The 20421-nt window shown below is 35.5% G+C and overlaps 1 protein-coding gene across 1 annotated transcript in view; it reads right to left on the bottom strand.

Moving 5' to 3' along the window:
• Positions 1–20421, bottom strand: part of LOC150097734 (equilibrative nucleoside transporter 2-like) — a 260759-nt gene that overhangs the window by 128416 nt on the left and 111922 nt on the right. The window contains exons 6-7 of the mRNA XM_090407215.1: positions 4052–4102; positions 3839–3924 (exon numbers count right to left, since the gene is read on the bottom strand). Coding sequence (XP_090263341.1) covers positions 3839–3924; positions 4052–4102 — 137 coding nt within the window. The remainder of the gene's footprint in view (positions 1–3838; positions 3925–4051; positions 4103–20421) is intronic.

Genomic DNA, 20421 nt, shown 5'->3' with positions numbered 1-20421 from the left:
AAAATATGACTTCTGCATTAATTCAACCTTAGTATCTTCCAGTGTCTGGCTCCCACATTTTCCAAAGTGAAAAGAAGGCTACATAGTACCACTGCATAAGCATGGTTCTAAGACGGAAGTTTCCATTAGACCAATCTGTGTAACTGCAGTTGTAATTAAGGTATTGAAGAAACTAGTCAGGAAAAGCATACAGGATTGGATTGATATGAAAACCCATATGGAAATCCTATGGGCAACATAGATGAGAAGAAGCCCATAGGATTTCCATACCTTATGTCAAAGGCATCTCTGAACGTCTTTCAAAAATTATGAAGAAATACAATCTTGCCACTACCTACAAACTCATCAACCAGATCTCTAACGTGTTATCTTATCCTAAAGACAAACCCTCACCTCTGATGTTACCTGGTGTGTATGAGATCCCATGCTCCTGCAAGTGTCCTACTTTGGACAGACAGGTAGATCTGTTCAGAAATGATCACAGATAAAGGCATGGGTGTCTTATTTGATCTAAACATTCTAGTGACCTTTATGGGAGGTAGATCCTGTAAGTTAAGGTCAGTAACTATTTCATCCGTGTCAATATCCTCGGAGACTCCTCGTAGGACTACGTTCAGATTTTTTTCGGAGGCAAGTGAAAATGTGTGATATTGAGTTCCTGTTTTCAAACTGCAGAAATCTGGCCTCGCTCAACACGGAGTTAAAAACCCAAACCATAGGATTCATTGGGAAAAGAAAATTTTTACATAGATCTTTATATAAACATGAACATTTATATAAAGAAACTGCTGAAGTCCTACTACACAGACAAATTTAAACCACAATGATGTTTTTGCTATTCCTAAAGTATGGGAAATTGTCATACAAAATTGTGTAAAATAATCTCTTTATATATGTTATCTTTTTTTTTTTTCCCAGTTATATTTTAATTTAATTCTATAACACGCTACTGCACACATATTGAGATTCCATTGTAATCATGTGCCCTAACTGTATGTTATTCCTAGTATTGTTTGAATTACTGTACTGAGGATGTCCAAAGATACTTGGGATGAAATATTTACGTATTAAAACTTATCACTATGGTTAGTATGTGTGTTTTTTAGTAGTAAAGGGATTGTTGGAGTCTACTTCTTCTAAATCTTTACCTTGGATCCGACTTGATAGTCACTACGATGTTCTTAAACAAAATATAGTTGCTAGTTGATTTCTAATACAAATATAGAGAAAATTTATATTTAATGACTGCGGCACTCTATATCTGAATTAGTTCAAGAACTGAAGAAAAACCAACTCACAATTATCTCTCCTTTAGGTGTTAATATACTGGCCGAGTATATTTAACTTATTTATCTCTCTCGCTTTAGCTCGAATATTTTATGAATCGTGCAGTAAAAGAGATTCAGGCAAAACACAACTTTAGATTAACAAAAACAAACATTTAATTTAGAATCACAATTTACGCTTAAGTTCAAATCACTAAGTAAGATATTATAAACATTTTAGCTCTCACAAAATTCAATTAACTACTTGGTAAAGCTCAAAGTCACAAAATTCCTCAGTAACCGATTGCACAAATATCTCCCAGTTTCTTAAGTTCCAAATACAATAAAAATTCAGTAACGCTTCTTCTGAAGCAAACACCTTTAAATCTACACTTCAGCTAATCTTCACAATAATTACTATTAACATAAGGAAATTCTAGGATGAAACTCACACACTTCTCTGTATAGGAATATTAATGGTTGGAATAATCTTACCGATAATCTTCTTTCTTCATAAACTCACACACAAACATTTTTTATAACTGTAAACACTTTGAGCAGTATACGGCACTCATTAAAATAAAACTTCTAAGCAATAACTGAATTAATCATCGGTCACAATATGCATAAACAAACGTTCTTGCTTGAAGTACTACTGATCACTCATGAGTTAAGGCAATACACAATAATTCTTTATCTTGAGGTTTAATATGCACAGTTGTTCATTCCTCCTGCATTCAAATAATTCTTTAGGCACTATAATTCAAAACACAGCTAACGGTAAATTTCAACTTTACAGCTCTACTATTCTCTAGAAACTTCGTACTTTGCTTCAAGGTTCTGTATGTCCTTGAAAGGTCGGCGCTGAAATTATATCTCAACTCAAGTATTGCTAGTCTATTAGTAGTCACTCAGCTGTCTTCCGTAGCTATAATTGTTATTCTACAACTTATTAGCTAACCGCCTCTCGACTAGGAGACTTTATTAGCTGCTTGAGTGACTTGCCGACTTGCTATTATCGCACTGTGATTCCCGAATGCTCCGATTCCAACCGAATGCCAATCCTCTACTTTTTCTCTCTCTTAATAATTTCAGCGTTTATCGCTTATATATCTGTTCTTCCCACCTAAATTATTCTCGTGATTTCTTTCTAAAACTCTTTTCAATAAACCTTCTCCTCACGTGGTGTTCCAAAACTGTGCTAGCTCACTTACATACGTTTCCATGACAACCAAACAAAATATAATAAAATTAAGGTATTGCATAACGCTAAACTTCTACAAATAGGAATAAATAAAGAATATTTATATTTCAATTAATGCGCAGTTAAATTATCAAATACAAACTCTTATATTAATATAGCAATAAATAAAATAAACTTAATAATATTTAAATACATTCTTTTCATTATTAATACATATATCTTTGATTAAATAATTAGATATTAGACAAAATTAAAGTAGTTATATGAATATTAAATTGTAAAATAAGTTGCTTACATTAAATAATATTTACAAGTCTAGCCTTTGTGATGGAAGATCATGTTGGATTCTGAACCAAATAATAATTACTCTAATCTCTATATATTCAGAATCCAACAGGATCATGGTTTCAATTCCTCAAAGTCAAGAAAGTTTAGAAAGGAAAAGTATTAGCTATGTCATTTGGGATACTGGTTATAAAGTTTATGTAATGAGGCAACATTCATTGCTACAACATCATACTGCAACCATGACATTTACAAGTGACCATAAAAAAAAATCATTAACTTCACTCAGAAGAAGTTGTGCTTCTGTTAGACATGGCTTGGCAGATGCAAATCATCACTCATGAATTTTGGATGGAAGCTTTACAAGCAACACTTCTCAGAGCATTGATGTTATCCATAATGATTAGCACCTGTTTGGCCATCTTAAAAAGCATGTCAATGATTACACATTTGATAGTTCAGAACATAAGACTCAGAATTTATGCTACTCTGTTATCAATTCACTGATATTGACACTGTACTAAATGTCTCGATAAACATGGTAAATAGATTATTATTATTATTACGTGATCCCTCCAGGGAGTCCAAAGACTCATTGAGGGAGGGCACCTACTCTACAGCTCTCTGTCTCTACCACTCAATCCATCAACTACAACAAACCACAACTACCATCAGCTACACCAATGCCATCTACCACCACCACCACTAGTATTTTCACAGACAATCACAAACATCCATGCCCACAGCAGGATTCGAACCCACAGCCTTTTGGCTGGAGAGCAGATAAGCTAACCGCTTGGCCAACCAAGCCGGCTGGTTGGCCAAGATGAAAAAATAATCTATGAATGTAAGACTGCTTATATGCACATATATACATACGTGCATATATACATACATAGGTGTATGTGCACGTAAACAACAGACAAGGGAAATGTAAATGCCTATCTTACTTTGGAAGAAGAGTTTTAATGAATTTTAATTAGCAGCTTTTGTATTAATCATATGAACAAGATTTCCACCGTAATAATAATAACAATAATAATAATAATGTTTATTGTACACATAACATCTATTGTAATATCACCTGTCCATTCACATTAGCTTTCATATATTCCAGAGGTAAACTACCAGCTATTCCCGTTCCACCTCCTTGAACAAACGAACATGCAACTAAGGAGAGAAATGATATAAGTATTTTAAATATGCTTTAAACATTAAAATGTAAAGACCATGATGTGACAATAAAATTATTATATTATATTATTCATATAATAATACAAAAAAAAAAAATACTTACTGTTGACTGCAACAACTATTGATAATGTTGAACCAAAGAAAATTTGTTGGGCTGGCAAGGGTAAAAAAAAAAAAATTCAAATTAATAATGAATACGTATTATAACTTTATTGTAAATTATTATTATTTTTTAAAGGAATACTTTTTTTTATGTGGTTACTACCCATGAAAGATTTTTATTAAACCTATAGTACACTTGTACTGTGGGTGGGCTAAGGATTTTTTTTCCCATTTTTGTCAATTTAATAAAAATTTTTTTGTAAATTTTTTACATGATCTGGAAACCCTGCTCTAGAGACCAAACATGGAATTTATTCAAGCTACTTCAGGCCTCTAATAAGCAGGGAAGTGGTCTCACACCAGGCGATGAAATTTATCTTCCACCTAAAGACATTCGTAAACATCCATACCCATGGCAGGATTCAAACCTGTAACATGTTGGTTGGAGGGCAGGTACACTAACCACAATATAACCAGGTCAGCAATTGCTTACAGAAAACAATTTATAACTATTTTCTGTAAGCAAATATACTAATCACAAATATTCTATAAACCTACAAATGATATTATTCTTATTGTTATTATTATTATTATTATTATTATTATTATTATTATTATTATTATTATTATTATTATTATTATATACACAACCATCTACACAACAAATAGTAACCATCTACACAACAAACTCTGAACAATAAGTGGCAAACTCTACAGGTTAAAAGACATAGTTCCCACATGCCTAAAAACACTAATATACAAAACACCATGCCAAAATATACTAAGATACGCTATCACAATGTATGCTTTCTGTGCACCCTACAAATTAAATAGATTAATGTCGCTACAGTACAAAATGATAAAACTGATCTTTTGAGAACAAAGAGAAAATAACGACTTTATATACACTGCAATGTCAGAACACAAAATACTGACAGCAAAACATTGATGTCACTATGCAGCTTTGCTAAAACATTATTTTAATGCCAACTACAGGACAGTCAGAAATACATACCATATAAAAAGACCTCAGACAACTAATTATATCACATATAAATACAATAATCACTACGGAAAAGCCACGTGAAACTTCTATATTCCAGACATGATAAAAAAATTACCTTATGAATACAGAAACCTGACAAACTACAATAGCCCAAAAAGAGCTCTAAGGACATACTATGAACAAGAAACATGCACCCAAAATACCACACAAACTTAATGAAACACAATATATTCATTCAGGCTTCCAGTTCAGCGAAGCATCAATACATTCCAAGTTATTGTATGTGTGTGTCTGTGTGTGTGCATGCGTGCGAATTTCTCAATCATAGATTTCGTAGCTTCCCAACACAGCAAAAAAAACAATTATTTAAATTAAGGGGATATTAAATCCCACATTGTTTTAAAACCGAATAAGAAACTCAAAGATTGGAATCAGAGAGTTTCTTGCCGAATATAGTATAGTAAACTATAAAGTATCGGCGATCACTAAGCGACCGCTAAATGCAAGTGGCCCAGCACGTAGTGCAATACCGGAAATGTCGCAGCAAAGTCGGTAAAGTTCTGATCACTATTCTTAGGTATTTACCATAATGTAAAAACACATTTCCTAGGAAATGTATGCTGTTATTACATTATGGTGGTGAGGTCACTACCCAGACCGGTTTCAGCCTTTTTTGAGGCTTCATCAGTGAGTAGCTAGACCGAGTTAATACCAAAGTGTATAGCGAAAAGAACTTTATACTCTGCTATACGAGTTTCCAAACAGGTGCAACCATTAAGTTACTTAAATATAAAGAGCTAATAAGCTTCATTTTGGCAACAAAAACATTATTTAAATTAAATATCATCCAGGTGGTGACATTGCAGGAATGGAAGAACCAACAGCTCATACTGGAATTGTGATGAATAAAGTAGAGGTAAATAGTCTATTACAAAACCTCAATGTCAACACATCTGTGGGATTGGATGGTATACCTGCTCATGTCGTACGTGAAGCAGCTAAAGAATTGTCAGTGTCCTTTGGACAGTGTCCTTGACCATTTTGTTTAATTTGAGCCTTGGGCCTGGGTCAGTCCCAAGGGGATGGAAAGAGGAGAAAATACTTCTGCTGCATAAAGGTGGTTCGTCCAAGGCTGCTGTTGAAAATTACCGGCCAATCAGCATAACAGAAATCGTTATCAAGGTCTTGGAGAAAATAGTCAAGAGGAAAATACCAGATTGGATAGATGAAAATGGGATACTGTATCGGAGACAGCATGGTTTTGTGAAGGGTAGGTCATGCCTCAGTAACTTGCTCACGTATTATAACACAGTGACAGATGAACTGGATAAGGGTAATGGGTTTACGGTGATTCTACTAGACCTTGCTAAGGCCTTTGACAGGATACCAAATGGAATTCTAATCAATAAAATGCAGCATATGGGGATGGATATAGGGTTGGTGAGATGGATAGGTGGATGGTTGACGGAGAGATATCAGAGAGTGGTTTATTCAGGAGTAGAGTTCAAAAGACGGCTTGTGACTAGTGGTGTGCCACAAGGATCTGTTCTTGGACCACTGCTGTTTAATTTGTTCATTAATGATATAGGAAAGGATCTGAGAGGAACAGTTCATTTGTTTGCGGATGATGCAAAGTTAGGTAGGGCAATAGTGAGTGCAGATGATCTCAAAATTTTGCAAGATGATTTGGATAGATTGGAGGTCTGGGCTAAGGAGAATGGATGTCAATTTAATGTGGCAAAATGTAAGGTTATGCATTTTGGGTGAAAAGATTAGCAGCAGTTTATTACATTGGTGGAACTGTACTCCAGGAAATTGATGAGGCACGAGATTTAGGAGTGTTGGTGGATAAGGAGTTGAAGTTTAGGGGGCACATTGCAAAAGTAGCCAAATCAGCTCATCAAATCACTTGGTTGCTGAAGAATACGTTGACGAGCATAGACAAGCATGTTATTGTTCCCCCCTGTATCGAGCCTTGATAAGACCCCATCTCGACTACTGTGCCCAGATTTAGTCACCTATTTTTCTTCTTGATGGGGAGGAGGTTGAGAGGATCCAGAGGCGAGTGACCAAGATGATAGCAGGTCTGTGGAATGAACTTTATGAGAACAGGTTGAGGATTTGTGGGTTGCAGAAATTGGTTGATAGGCGGAGGAGGGGAGATATGATTGAGACATTCAAATTACTGAAGGATTTCTATAAAATTAATTCAGAAGATATTTTTGAGAACAGGGCTGGTTGTGGGAGGACTAGGGGACATCCATGGACTAGGAGGACTAGGGTTCATCTCAGTGGTAAGTAGGAATCTTCTCCATTCCATAATAAGTACTCTGTGGATGACCTTTATTACAGTCTCATGAGTGGGAGTAGACCCATGGAGATAACAAAAGCTACTTGATGCAGAAGTGAGTCACATTTCCCATACATAAATAACAAAATGGTGTATCATTGTATTATTGCTATGCTCTAGATTTGAGATAAGGTGAAGCAAGTATTTTCTGATTGCTTGTAAAGTATATTTTACTTGACAAGAAATTATATTCTTGTTTTCATCCATATGTTATCCTATGTTGCAAATAATTCATGAATAATTCATATTATTGCAAATAATAATTCATTATCTTCTCTAATTGCAAATAATTAGAGAAGATAATTCATGCACACAAAAGTGGGTGTATGAATTATCTTCTCTAATGTATGTTCTGTGAAGGAAGTTTGCTATACATGTCAAACTATGGTTCTTCTCAGTGGTAGGTAGAAATCTTCTCCATTCCATAATAATGTAATAAAGTAATGTAATAATGTAATGTAATAAAGATTGCCCACCTGTGGATGATCTTTATCAGTCTCATGAGTGGGAGCAAACCCACTGCTGATTGGTTATTAAAGAACACACTAACATGCAGAGATAAAGAAGTTATTATTCCTCTTTATAAGTCATTGATAGATCCACATCTGGATTAATGTCCCCATGTCTGGTCATCTGGATTCTTTGGAGAAGAGGAAGTAGTGGAAAAGATTCAGAGACAAGTAACCAAATTGGTGAGGGTGTAAGGAATGCTCCTTACATTGGTAGATTGAGAGTTTGTGGTTTACAGAAGTTGATTGATAGGCAGAGAAGAGGGTGTCGTGACGTTCTATTTTCATGTTATGTTCTAAATCCGCCATCTTGGTTCAAGTCACTCTTATCAATATAACAACTAATTGCAAATTGATCACCGATCCAAAAGTAGGGAAATTTATAATTATACTGCGCCACCCTATTCTTAGATTAGTCTATATAAAATAGTAGGATCAATTTTTAATTAAGTTAGCAGTCTCCTCATTTATTTAGGCCAAATTATTTACTATTCCACTCGGGGTTCCTGCAAGATTCGAATATTTATGAACGGTGCAATAAAAAGGAATTCAGGCAAACACAATATTTAGATTAACAAAATAAAACATTTAATATATGATATATATAACTAATACAAGAATTCTGCTTTAAAATGAAACAACACAATCAACTTAATACATCTTGCTAAGTCACTCATGCCAACTCAATGTTCTAAACTTTCACATACAATTCACAGTTTCAAAATCACAAGCTTTCTTAACTCAAGTTAATAAAACGAAACTTCTTATTTAATCAGTCTCCACATATCTATCAGCTGTATTTAATGTTTAAATTCACAGGAAGCACTAATCAAGGTAGACAATATTCCAAGCAATCTTATTTCGGACTCTGAACTTCGAAGATATGTTAATGTTAGAATAAACAAACAAGTATAACTACTCTTACCAGATACAATCTTCAATACATCAATTAATTGTGAGCACACTTATGAATTAACTTATTTACGTTAGCGGAACACATTAATAAAACTTCTCCAAAATTTTTAACTGAACTACTGTTAATCGTGCTTCACTACTCTAAAAAAAAGCACATCAATAAGGCATTGATAATTCTCCTTGTTTACTTTTCTCAAACTAGTTAATCTCAATATAATTCTTCTCAGGGCAACATAGAATTAAGATGTAATCCTAGACTAACTGGAACTAATCAGAATTTTCCATTGAGTGTCCAGTTCTTTATTTATCCGGTTACAGCATTAATTTTCCTTTACAACACAGCTGACTTCACTTGCAGCTAAGTATATGATTCACTATGTTTTGGTTCACTTCTAAACACTATTCTCATGAATTTCTGCCCTAGAGAACTTATAATTTTCTTCCACTTCCTTTGCTTGTATCCTACCTTCCTTTCCGCTCCACAAAAACTTCCTCTCTTCTCCCTAATTAAAAATCTTCTATATTTTTTTTTCTCTCCTTTCAGTCCGAAGGTCACGCTCTATTCGACTCGTGCTTGTTTATTTCATGCGTCTCCATGACAACAAATGAATGCAAACATTTCGCTAATGTAATACAATGCTCTACTACTACTTGAGTGATTACATAATGTTAAATTTTCACAAATAAGAATAAACAGAATATTTAAGCTACTTAATCAGCTTTTTCATTACGTATAGAATTAATTATAATAATACTTTTCGTTACATCTTATATATTTTAGTTATTATAAATTCTGCACATATTATTGCTTAATAAATTAATAGTAGGTTAAGTTTAAAATAAATATTTAAATAGTAATCCTAAATTTAGGAATAATAAATAATTTTTATACAAATCATGATTAATACATAATAAGCAACGTTAAATGTGAATGAAAAAAAATAAATTACACAACGTAGTTTCATTCACAATTTAACAAGGGGGATATGATAGAAACGTTTATGTTACTAAAAGGTTTTTAAAGGGGAAATATTTCAGCAATTGATACAGGGGAAATATTTCAGCAGTGGGATAGTAGTGGATATTGTGTGGATAGTCTGGGTCTCCCATGATGAGTCTATGACTCTATGGAGATGTCTGTATAATAATAATAATAATACATTCTGGGAATCAAGCGACTTCAAGTCAACTGCTTTCCATAGACAAGTAGTGCAGTTATGATCTAAAGCAGTAAAAGAACTCACTTCATAATTATTTTGTATTAGTATTAGTGTCTTAGGCTCCTTAAGTAACAAGTTTCTTCTTTGGAGATTCAATGGAACACTATGTTATGAACTAAACTATTGTTCTCAGATTTGGTCCCCAGGATTTGAAGGGGATAAATTAACTGTGGAAAGGATACAAAGACGGATGACAAAGATGGTTTCAGGACTGTACAAGGATAGTTATGAGGATCGGCTGAGGGAATGTGGACTGCAGAGTTTGGTGAATAGAAGAAGGAGAGATGATATGATTGAGACTTTTAAACTGCTGAGAGGTGGTTACAGGGTTGACACTGGGGAGTTCTTTCGCTTGGTTGAACAGCGGAAGGGAGTGATGACAAGAGGCCATCCCTGGAAGTTACGAAAGGAAACTGTGAGCAAGAGGGTGAGGAGTGGTTTCTTTGCATGGAGGGTGGTTGAGCCGTGGAATGCATTGCCTGATCAAGTGGTGAAGGCGAGAACGGTCAATGAGTTTAAGGAGTGGTATGATAGACTTTATGTTCTTAGGAAGGACCTCCCACGATGAGTCTTTTGACTCCATGGAGTCCTGAATAATAATAATAATAATAATAATAATAATAATAATTTGATTTTAAAGTCATTTCCCAATGTTGTGACTATTATATTATATCATAGTGACCGACTATATACCAGGTAACCCTCTTATAACGCAGCACTTATACAACACGGTTTCGATATAACATGGTCTAAAATTGTAGTAACTCTTGTTGAATGTGGTACTTATACAACACGGTTTGGATAAAAACACGGTCTACAAATTGTAGTAACCCTTTATCTTTGCATATGTTTTTCACTGCGTGACTTAAAAATGAAATTTTATCTTTGTTAAATTTGTGTCTGCCTGTATCCCGCATGTAATTATAAGTAGTGAATTTATATTAGGGGAAATACCCTTTAGCATGCATGTACCTCAATTGTTTACCGTATAAAATGTTTATTGTTGAAAATTGTCCTCGTTTCTGCCAGGAAAGTGCATTAAAAATCATAAGTGTATTCATCTCAAGCTGAGCAATTTATTTTCTGGTGAGTTACATACAATATGTAATGCTTGCTATTTTGTGTAAAAAAATATTTTTATAGTAATGGCCACAAACTGCAATGAAAGGGAAAAACCAACATTGAAAATAAAATTAATTTCTCTCGAAGAAAAATATTCAAAATCTTTTTGTTGGGACTTTGAATTTAAATGAATCAACAATTCGAACAATCAAACAAAATGAACATAAAATCCGAGAAAGTGTTTATTGCTGGGTCAACAAAAAGTGCAAAGCGTGTTGCTTGGGTATGCAATATTCTAATTGAAAAATGGAGAAATCTCTAATGATTTCGATAGAAGATTGCACCTCAAAAGAAAATTCCTATGGATGGAAATCAAAAAACTCTCAAAGTTTATAAACATTTATAGTGCAGACCAGATGTTCAATGCGGATGAATCCAGGTTATATTGGAAAAAAGTGCAAAAATGCATTTATATTTTGAAAAATGAAAGATCAGCTCCTGGATTCAAAGTTTCCAAAGATAGAATTACTCTACTGTTTTGTAGTAATGCATCAGGTGATTATATGACAAAACCAGTGTTTATTAACCAATCCACAAATCCTCGTGCAATGAAAGATTAAAATATGCACCATTTTATTTTGCCTAAAACATTTATGCATTATGTGCAATGAAGTTTAGGTACAATTTGTAATTTTTATACTTTTATACTATGTATTTGTTTCATAGTTTATATGTTTTCTTAACTTGCATGAATTACCTGAATTAAATAAAATTAAAAATTAAAAATTAAAAAATTTAAAAAAAATTAAATTATGGGAAATTAAAAAAAAAAAACAATTTCGGAACATAAACCCTACTTTTTCTATGTGACCTGAGACTTGCATAACGCGATTTATATAACACGGCGTTTCTGCAGAACCTAACATCTGTGTTATACAAGGGTTACTTGTATAAGTAAAATATTTTTGGCAATCCATTTAGACCCTTGTGTAACTAATAAGTGATAAGTCTGACCTCTAGGGATTCAAAGAAATTTACGTTAAACACCAAGGATAATTTTAAGAGTCACTATACTTAATCATAAAATGAGAATAACTAAAGCAAATCAGATTAGTATGTGATGCATGTCCTATAAGCTACTTGATTTATGCCTTTCATTAAAAAAAAAATAAAAAATCAGCTAACGCCTTTTATCCTCATATAGGGAGCAGGCAAGACCATTTTAGTCTTATCTAACATTTGGAGACTGAATGGGTAGTTCAATCTTCACTGGTAGCCAATTAGAGATAGTTGGTCCAAGGCTATTACTAATTTAATCAGTATGCAGCGAAGAGATGGCTAACAAGTGCCACCATCTCATGGTCCCTAACTCTAACACAATACTGTTTTGAATGTCTGAAAATAGCATGGGTTTGACAGTCGATTTTCTTGAGTTTACAGGATGAAAAACCTGAGTTTCCAGGAGAAAAAACCCGCTTGCCCATGTCAGAGATCGACTAACTCGGGAAGCGGTCTAAAAAAGACTTGGAAAATCTTCCTCTAGTCGGCGACTAGATTTGAACCCAAGTCTTCCTTCATGCGGTCAAGCACCATGAAGTGCAAACACCACTTCCAATGAGCTACACAGACTTGTCTCTCATTAATAATCACAAAATAAAAAATGCAAATGTCATCAAGAAATAATTTTCTTAACAACAGGTAACAAATTGGTAAATGAGCACTCATGGAACTCACTGACAAAGTCATGTGAAAAGTCAAAGAAATGTTAAGGTAGGCATGGTCGAGATGCAGATACAGAGTATACAATTAATGGATAAAATTCTGAAGGAGGTGGAAAAGATGAGAGATCTAGGAGTGATGGCAGACAGAAACCCGAGTTTATTAGTCACATTGTTAAAATTGTAAGGATACAACAAATGGATTATGAAAAATAATGAGGAGGATGACATGCAGAAGCAAAGAGGTTATTATTCCCTTGTATAAGGCTTTGATCAAGTCACATATGGACTACTGTGTGCAAATTTGGTCATCTGGTTTTCAGGAGGATGTATTGGAGAGGTTCCAGAGAAAGTTTACTAAGGCTCTATGAAATGTCAGATTTGAGTAGAGATTGAGGGAATGAAACTTACAGAGCCTTGTGAATAGAAGAAGAGAGGATATGATTGACACATAAATTGGTGACGGATTGTTACCAGATTAATGCGAAGATTTTTCATAGAGTAGAGGGAGTCAAGAGTAGACCTAGAGGCTATCTTTGGAAGCTTCATATTATTTATTATTATTATTATTATTATTATTATTTTACGGCATATCTGTGGAGTCTGGAGACTCATTGGGGGGGGGGGGGTGCAAATCAACCATTATACACAAATCCTATGATACCTCTCGTTATTTCCCTGTCAGAGAACTCACAGCCAATTCTGACAATCATTTCACTTGCTCACCAGACAAAAAATCTGGTCTGCACATCCCTACTAATCACACTCTTAGACAATTTCCATGAATGGCCCCTAGTTCTCTGACTATTTGTCATATATTGAAAATTTTCATTTGTATCAATTTTATAAAATCTCTTTAATATCTTAATAGTTTTTTCATGTTCCCTTCTTTTCCACCTATTAATTAAACTTTGTAACCCACAAACTTTCAACCTATCCTCATAGGGAGTATTCAACAGACTTGTCCTCATCTTGGTCATTCATCTCTGAATCCTTTCAACCACCTCCCGGTCCTCCTTAGAAACCCAGGTGACTAAATCTCTGTGCTGCAGTCAAGATGTGGCCAATCATAGCCTTATAAAGAGGGATAGCAACTTCCTTATCTTTATTTGTTAGCATGTTTGTCAGCATCCAAGTAATTCGTTGAGCTATTTTACCAACTTTTGCAATATGCCCTCTGAACTTGAACTCTTTGTCCACCATCATCCTCAAGTCCCTAGTCTCATCAATATCCTGCAAACTAATACCATCAATACGATACACCATATGCAACCTTTTCAACATAAAAGTGCATATCCTTAAATTTTGTAACATTAGATTGATAATCATCTTATTTTACCAAGGCATGAGAAGTTGACAAGTTAATTTTATTATTATTATTATTATTATTAACATCTGACCTCCATGGAGTCAGAGACTCACTGTGGGAGGTACACACTAGTGCAAACAATGCTCATGCAACCGTGCCTTAAACTGATTCAATGTGTCTACATTCACAACACACTCAGGCAATGCATTCCACTCACAAATCACTCTCCATGCAAAGAACCTTCTCCTCACTCCTCTGCTCACACCCACCTTATACAGTTTCCAGTGATGACTCCATCATATACTACTCTCTGGTGTCTGTCTGTCTGTCTCTCAGCCACCCCCTCCCCATATTAATGCTACTAGCCTCATATCCATTCACATCCTCAGGTTTTATAATATTTTTCCATGTGGTATTCTGTCAAATGCCTTGGCAAAGTTAAGCAGTGCCATGGTGTAGCCATTGCCTTTATTCAATTCTGTTGTCACTTTATTATAAAATGTGAATAAGTTACTAAGACAGGACCTACTCTTTACAAAGCCATGCTGCCCACTATAGAGTATTGTATCCCTATCCAACACTGTTGTATTTTACCTTTCACCAACTTTTCCAATACTTTTTAACAACCACTTCCGATATATTAATTGGTCTGTAGCTTGTTACGTCTGTCTTGGAGCCACCTTTATGCAATGGTACTATCTTACCCTCTTCCACTTCCTTGGAACCCTGCCAGAGCTAAGACTTAGACTGAACAACTTCATCAGAGGCAATGCCAATTCTCTTGCACATTCATGTGGGACATGGGCTGATATGCCATCCAGTCCCACTGCTGTGTTCACATTCATATTTTTGAATATGCTGAATACCTGCTGTTCATCTACCTCAATGGTGATATGAATCTCTGTAACATCAGTAACTGTAAAATCAACCACATGGATAATACACCTTTGCAAAATGATCACTCAGCAATTCAACTATTTCTTTTGGTCCAGTCACCTTCCTATCATGAGAATTGTTTATTAAAGTCATTCTTTAATTCTACTTGCTACATAATGAAATAACTCTTTTGAGTTTACTTTGACCTGTTTGGTTAATTCTCTCTCATAGCCTGATTTGGTTTTTCTTACCATACTAGTCACCCTACTTGCTTGCACTTTGTACTGCTCATGAGTATGCTGATCACCTTTTTCTTTATTCTCCGTAGTGCTTTCTTTTTTTGCCGATCTTGCTTTATATCTGCTCATCCACTTAAATCCAACTTGGTTTATCCTCCTGACCTTGGGTATGCAGTCTGCTACTGCTACTCTCAAGTAATCTCTGACCACTTACCATGCACTACTGATATTCATTCCTTGTAACTTCTCAAGCCATTTCACTATTCTAAGATAACTCCTGAGTTTGTCATAATTAAACCAACTTTATAGTTCAACAAAAACCCTTTCTTGACAGAGATTTCACAAGTTTACCAACTTCCCAAAATAAGACTGCATGGTCACTCCCCACAGTTGGAGGCAGAGTGTTTACATTGGTTATGGATACATCTTCTGATGCTGTTATCAGATTCAACACCCTCACACACCTTGTTCCCCCTCTATAACATGTTGTTTCATGTAATTATGCCTTGGTAACTGTATAAATCCCACTTCCAACTTGCCATGCTCCCATTCCTCCCTCCAATCAATGTCCCCATAGTTAAACTGGTAATTAGTTTACGGAATTAACAATGCATATAAAGTATATTAATTAAAGGTAACTTTAATGAATAACTTCTATCCCCATAGTTAAAGTCTCCCATAATAAATGTATAAGGATGGTGTGAGCAAAGGAATGAGAAGCAGGTTATTTTCATGGAGAGTGATTGGCAAGTTCAACATTGCCTGAAAGTGTGGTGCATGCAAAAATTGTGAATGGATTTCAGGCACAGTTCAATGATCTTTTTGCATGAAAGATATAGATATAGTATAGTATAGTATAGATCTCCCACGATGAGTCCTTTGACTCTATGGAGGTCAGATGTAATACTGACAATATTAATAATAATTTTTGCACCCATCAAACTCATTCCTCCTGCACAACCTGCTCACCAACACATTCACAATAATAGCTCTTTGTCTCAGCTCACCTCTATCATATTGTAGCACCAGACTCATAATTTTTACTTGCTAGCAACTGTTTCATATTCATGTATACCATACTTGTTACCTACTAAATCATTAGTGAAAGCCAAGATAATAATTTCTCTGCTTCCTCTTTCATTCTCTGAATCCTCACAGCATCATTAACATCCTCAATCTTAGCCCTGAGAGAAACGAATTCATCATGCTTTCCTCATGTTCTCCTCTTATTATGGAATAACCATAAAAAATGTGATCCTTATTTTCCTTCTTTTATACTCTGTTTTCTCTCCTCTTGTATTTCCCCCTTCTTTGGCTTCTGTGCCATATCTAACCATTCTATCTGACATTTTGTTTTATGGAGAACTTCACATAAGCATGCTAGCTCTCTCTCTCTATCTCTCTTTCATTATTATTATTATTATTATTAAACAAGACCTCATGGAGTCAAAGACTCATCTAGGAGGTCCTTTTATCTCACACACATCTCATCATACCGGGTCTTAAACACATTCAAACTCCTTGCAGACACCACACTCTCAGGCAAGGCATTCCAATCATTCACAACTCTGCACGAAAAAAACCTGCCTCTCACTCCCCTACTCACACCCTCTTTATACAGTTTCCAGGGATGACCTCTGGTTCTCCCCTGATCTCCTACTATTCGCTGTAGAACTTCTCCACCATTGATCCTATAGCAACCCCTTACCAACTTGTAGGTCTCTATCATATCTCCCCTCTTCCTTCTCTCCACTAGTCTCTGCAAATTACATCTTTTCAATCTTTCCTCATACTCGACATTCCAGAGGTCAGAAACTACCTTAGTCAGTCGCCTTTGGACCCTTTCCAACATCTCTTCATCCTTCTGAAAACCAGGTGACCAAATCTGGGTACAATAGTCCATGTGTGGCCTAATCAAAGCCTTATACAATGGAACAAGAATCTCCCTACTTCTACACGTCAGTGTCCTCCTCATCATTCCCAGAAGTCTTTGTGTTGTCTTCACAATTTTGGCGATGTGACCCCTAAATTTTAGATCCTTATCCACTATCACTCCCAGATCTCTTATTTCCTCTACTTCCAACAATATATTCTTACCAAGCATAAATTCTGCATCCCATCTTTGTTTTCCAAATTTTAAAACCTTACATTTTGCAACATTGAACTCACATCCCCATTTGCTTGCCCAATCGCTCAATTTATTCAAGTCTTCTTGCAAGGCCACAACATCTTCACTACTCTTTATGGTTCGTCCCAACTTTGCATCATCTGCAAACAACTGAATATCTCCATCCAAATCTTCGCCAATATCATTAATATACAAGTTAAATAGTAATGGCCCTAAAACAGATCCCTGAGGCACTCCACTAGTGACTTCCTTTTCCTGGATATTGCACCCCCATACACAACTTGTTGATACCTATCAGATAGCCAGTCTCCAATCCAATGCACTAATCTAATATCCAACCCCATCTGCTCTAGTTTGACTGTCAACTTATCATGAGGCACTCTATCAAAAGCTTTTGCGAAATCCAAGTATATTACTGTGTATCCTTCTCCTCTGTCCAAGGAAGCAGTCACTTTATTGTAATAAGTAAGTAGATTACTAAAACACAACCTCCCTTTAGCAAATCCATGCTGTCCATCAAAGATTATACCATTGTTGTCAACCCAACTCTGGATTCTAGTTCTCACAAGCTTCTCCAACAACTTAACCACAACACCCGACACACAGATAGGCCTATAGTTTGATGCTTGAGTTCGATCACCTCCTTTATGAAGTGGCACAATCTTGCCCTCCTTCCACTCTTTAGGGACCTGACCAAGTGCAAGACTCGTATTAAAAAAATATGTCAAGGCAGGTGTCAACTCTCTGGCACATTCCTTCAGAATACGCGGTGATATATTATCAAGTCCCACAGCCTTATTTACATCTAGTTTACTCAACTCCCCAAACACCTCTTGCTCACTTACAGTCAGTCTCTCCTCCCCATCATCAACTGCTCTTAATCTCTCCATGAAGTCACATTCACAAGATTGAAAGATCTTTATGAACTGCTCATTAAGTATCTCCACCACACATTCTGCAACAGCTGTCTTTATACCATTTCCTCCAATCAATGTCATCCTTCCATAATCATTCTTTCTTTTGCTGGCTACATATCGAAAGAACTCCCTAGGATTCTTTTTAGCTTCATTAGCTAACTGCTGTTCATACCTCTCTTTAGCTACTCTCACCAACCAAGTCACTCTCCTTGCCTGGTCTTTGTAGAACTCATGAAATTGGTTACTTCCACTTCTCTTATGCTGCCTCCACAATGCCCTTTTTCTCTGTATTGCATGCTTAATCTCTTTATTCATCCATCTCACACCTAACTTATTTAACCTTCTCACCCATGGTATACATTTAGACATTGCATCCACTAAATATTTTTTGAAAATCCCCCAAGCTGCATTGATCTCTTTTCCAGCTAACTCCTCATTCCATGCTACACCTGCAAGCTGTCTCCTGAGCTCTTCATAATCACCCCCCCTTGTAGTTCCACATATACCCTTTTTTCACAGGGGTCCTTGCACTGCTGGCAACCACCCAAGTAATCACCTCATGGTCACTTTCACCAATTGGTGGATGATTTGATACCTCATTGATAATTATTTATCATTCATTATCATCTGATCATGTTCTTAATTTTCTACCATTTTATTTTTTCTATCATTCTTACCATATGCACCCTCCCTTGCTTCCAACACTTTATCTGCAATATCAATTTTGCCAAATCCACATCATTTTTCATCTTTCATCATTCAACTTACAACTAGTATTCCTATTACTCTTACCACACTTCAAGCACTTGAATGTTTTTTTTTTGTGTGTTTTTTAACTTACACCTAATTGGCTACATACTGAACAAAAGTGCTTTTTTTTCCTATTGATATTTCCATAGTATATTTTTGGTAAATCTGTTAGAAATGAAATACTTCTCTTCATAAATTAAAAATTATCTTCTGTGTCTGATATTATTACTACATCTTCTGTATAGCATATTAGATTTACTATATCATTATCAATTTTTATTTCATTTAAACTTCATATATTTTAGTTCTGTTCAGTAATCTGGTTTTAGTAATGTTTATTTTACTTTTATTAATAGTTTGTCAGTAATAAGTTTTTTAGTAATATCTTTTAGTAATCTGGTTACTACAATAGAGTAACAAGAGTAGTGGATGAGGGAAAGACATATACCGTCATGTTTTTATTTTATTTTTCCAAGGCATGAGAAGTTGACAAGTTAATTTTATTATTATTATTATTATTATTATTAACATCCGACCTCAATGGAGTCAGAGAATCATTGTGGGAGGTACACATTAGTGCAAACAATGCTCATGCAACCGTGCCTTAAACTGATTCAATGTGTCTACATTTGCAACACACTCAGGCAATGCATTCCACTCACCAACCACTCTCCTTGCAAAAAACCTGCTCCTCACTCCTCTACTCACACCCTCCTTATACAGTTTCCAGAGATGACTTCTTGTTCTACCCCCCCGCCCCTCCCATTCTATGAAAAACTTCTTCCATGTCAACCTGAAAACAACCCCGACTAATTTATATGTCTCAATCATATCTCCTCCTCCTCTTCCTTCTATTCACGAGGCTTTGCAATTTACATTCTCTCCATCTGGCCTTGTACTCCACATTCCGAAGACCACAGGACCACAAGTTTTTTAAGTTGCATCATATGGGTTTGGATATCAGGTTATTGAACTGAATTAGTGACTGGTTCTCTGATAAATATCAGAGTTATATATAAGGGGGGGGGGGAGCAGCATCAGGGAGTAGGAAAATTATGTGGAGTTCCAGGCTTCAATTCTGAGACCATTACTGTTCAATCTTTATGTCATACAAGGAGATGTTCAGTTGTTTGCACCTGATGTGAAGCTTGGGAGAGTTATTAGTAATAGTGCTGATGTTTTGGCTTTCAAGAGGATGTGAATAAGCTGGAGAGGCAGACAAGTCAGTTTAATGCAACTAAATGTAGGGTTTTAAAATTTGGGATCCAGAGATGGAATGCATGATACTCACTGGTAGAGTTATAATGGAAGAAGTGGAGAAAGCAAGGGATCGTGCAGTAATCGTGGATAAAGATTTGAAGTTCTGAGGTCA

This window comes from Typopeltis vanoorti, chromosome 17 (genome assembly GCF_054136105.1).
Source record: "Typopeltis vanoorti isolate ZY-2024b chromosome 17, IOZ_Tvanoo_1.0, whole genome shotgun sequence".
In the NCBI taxonomy this organism is placed as follows: domain Eukaryota; kingdom Metazoa; phylum Arthropoda; class Arachnida; order Uropygi; family Thelyphonidae; genus Typopeltis; species Typopeltis vanoorti.
Note: the sequence above shows the minus strand (reverse complement) of the source record. Positions and strands in the feature narration are given on the sequence as shown.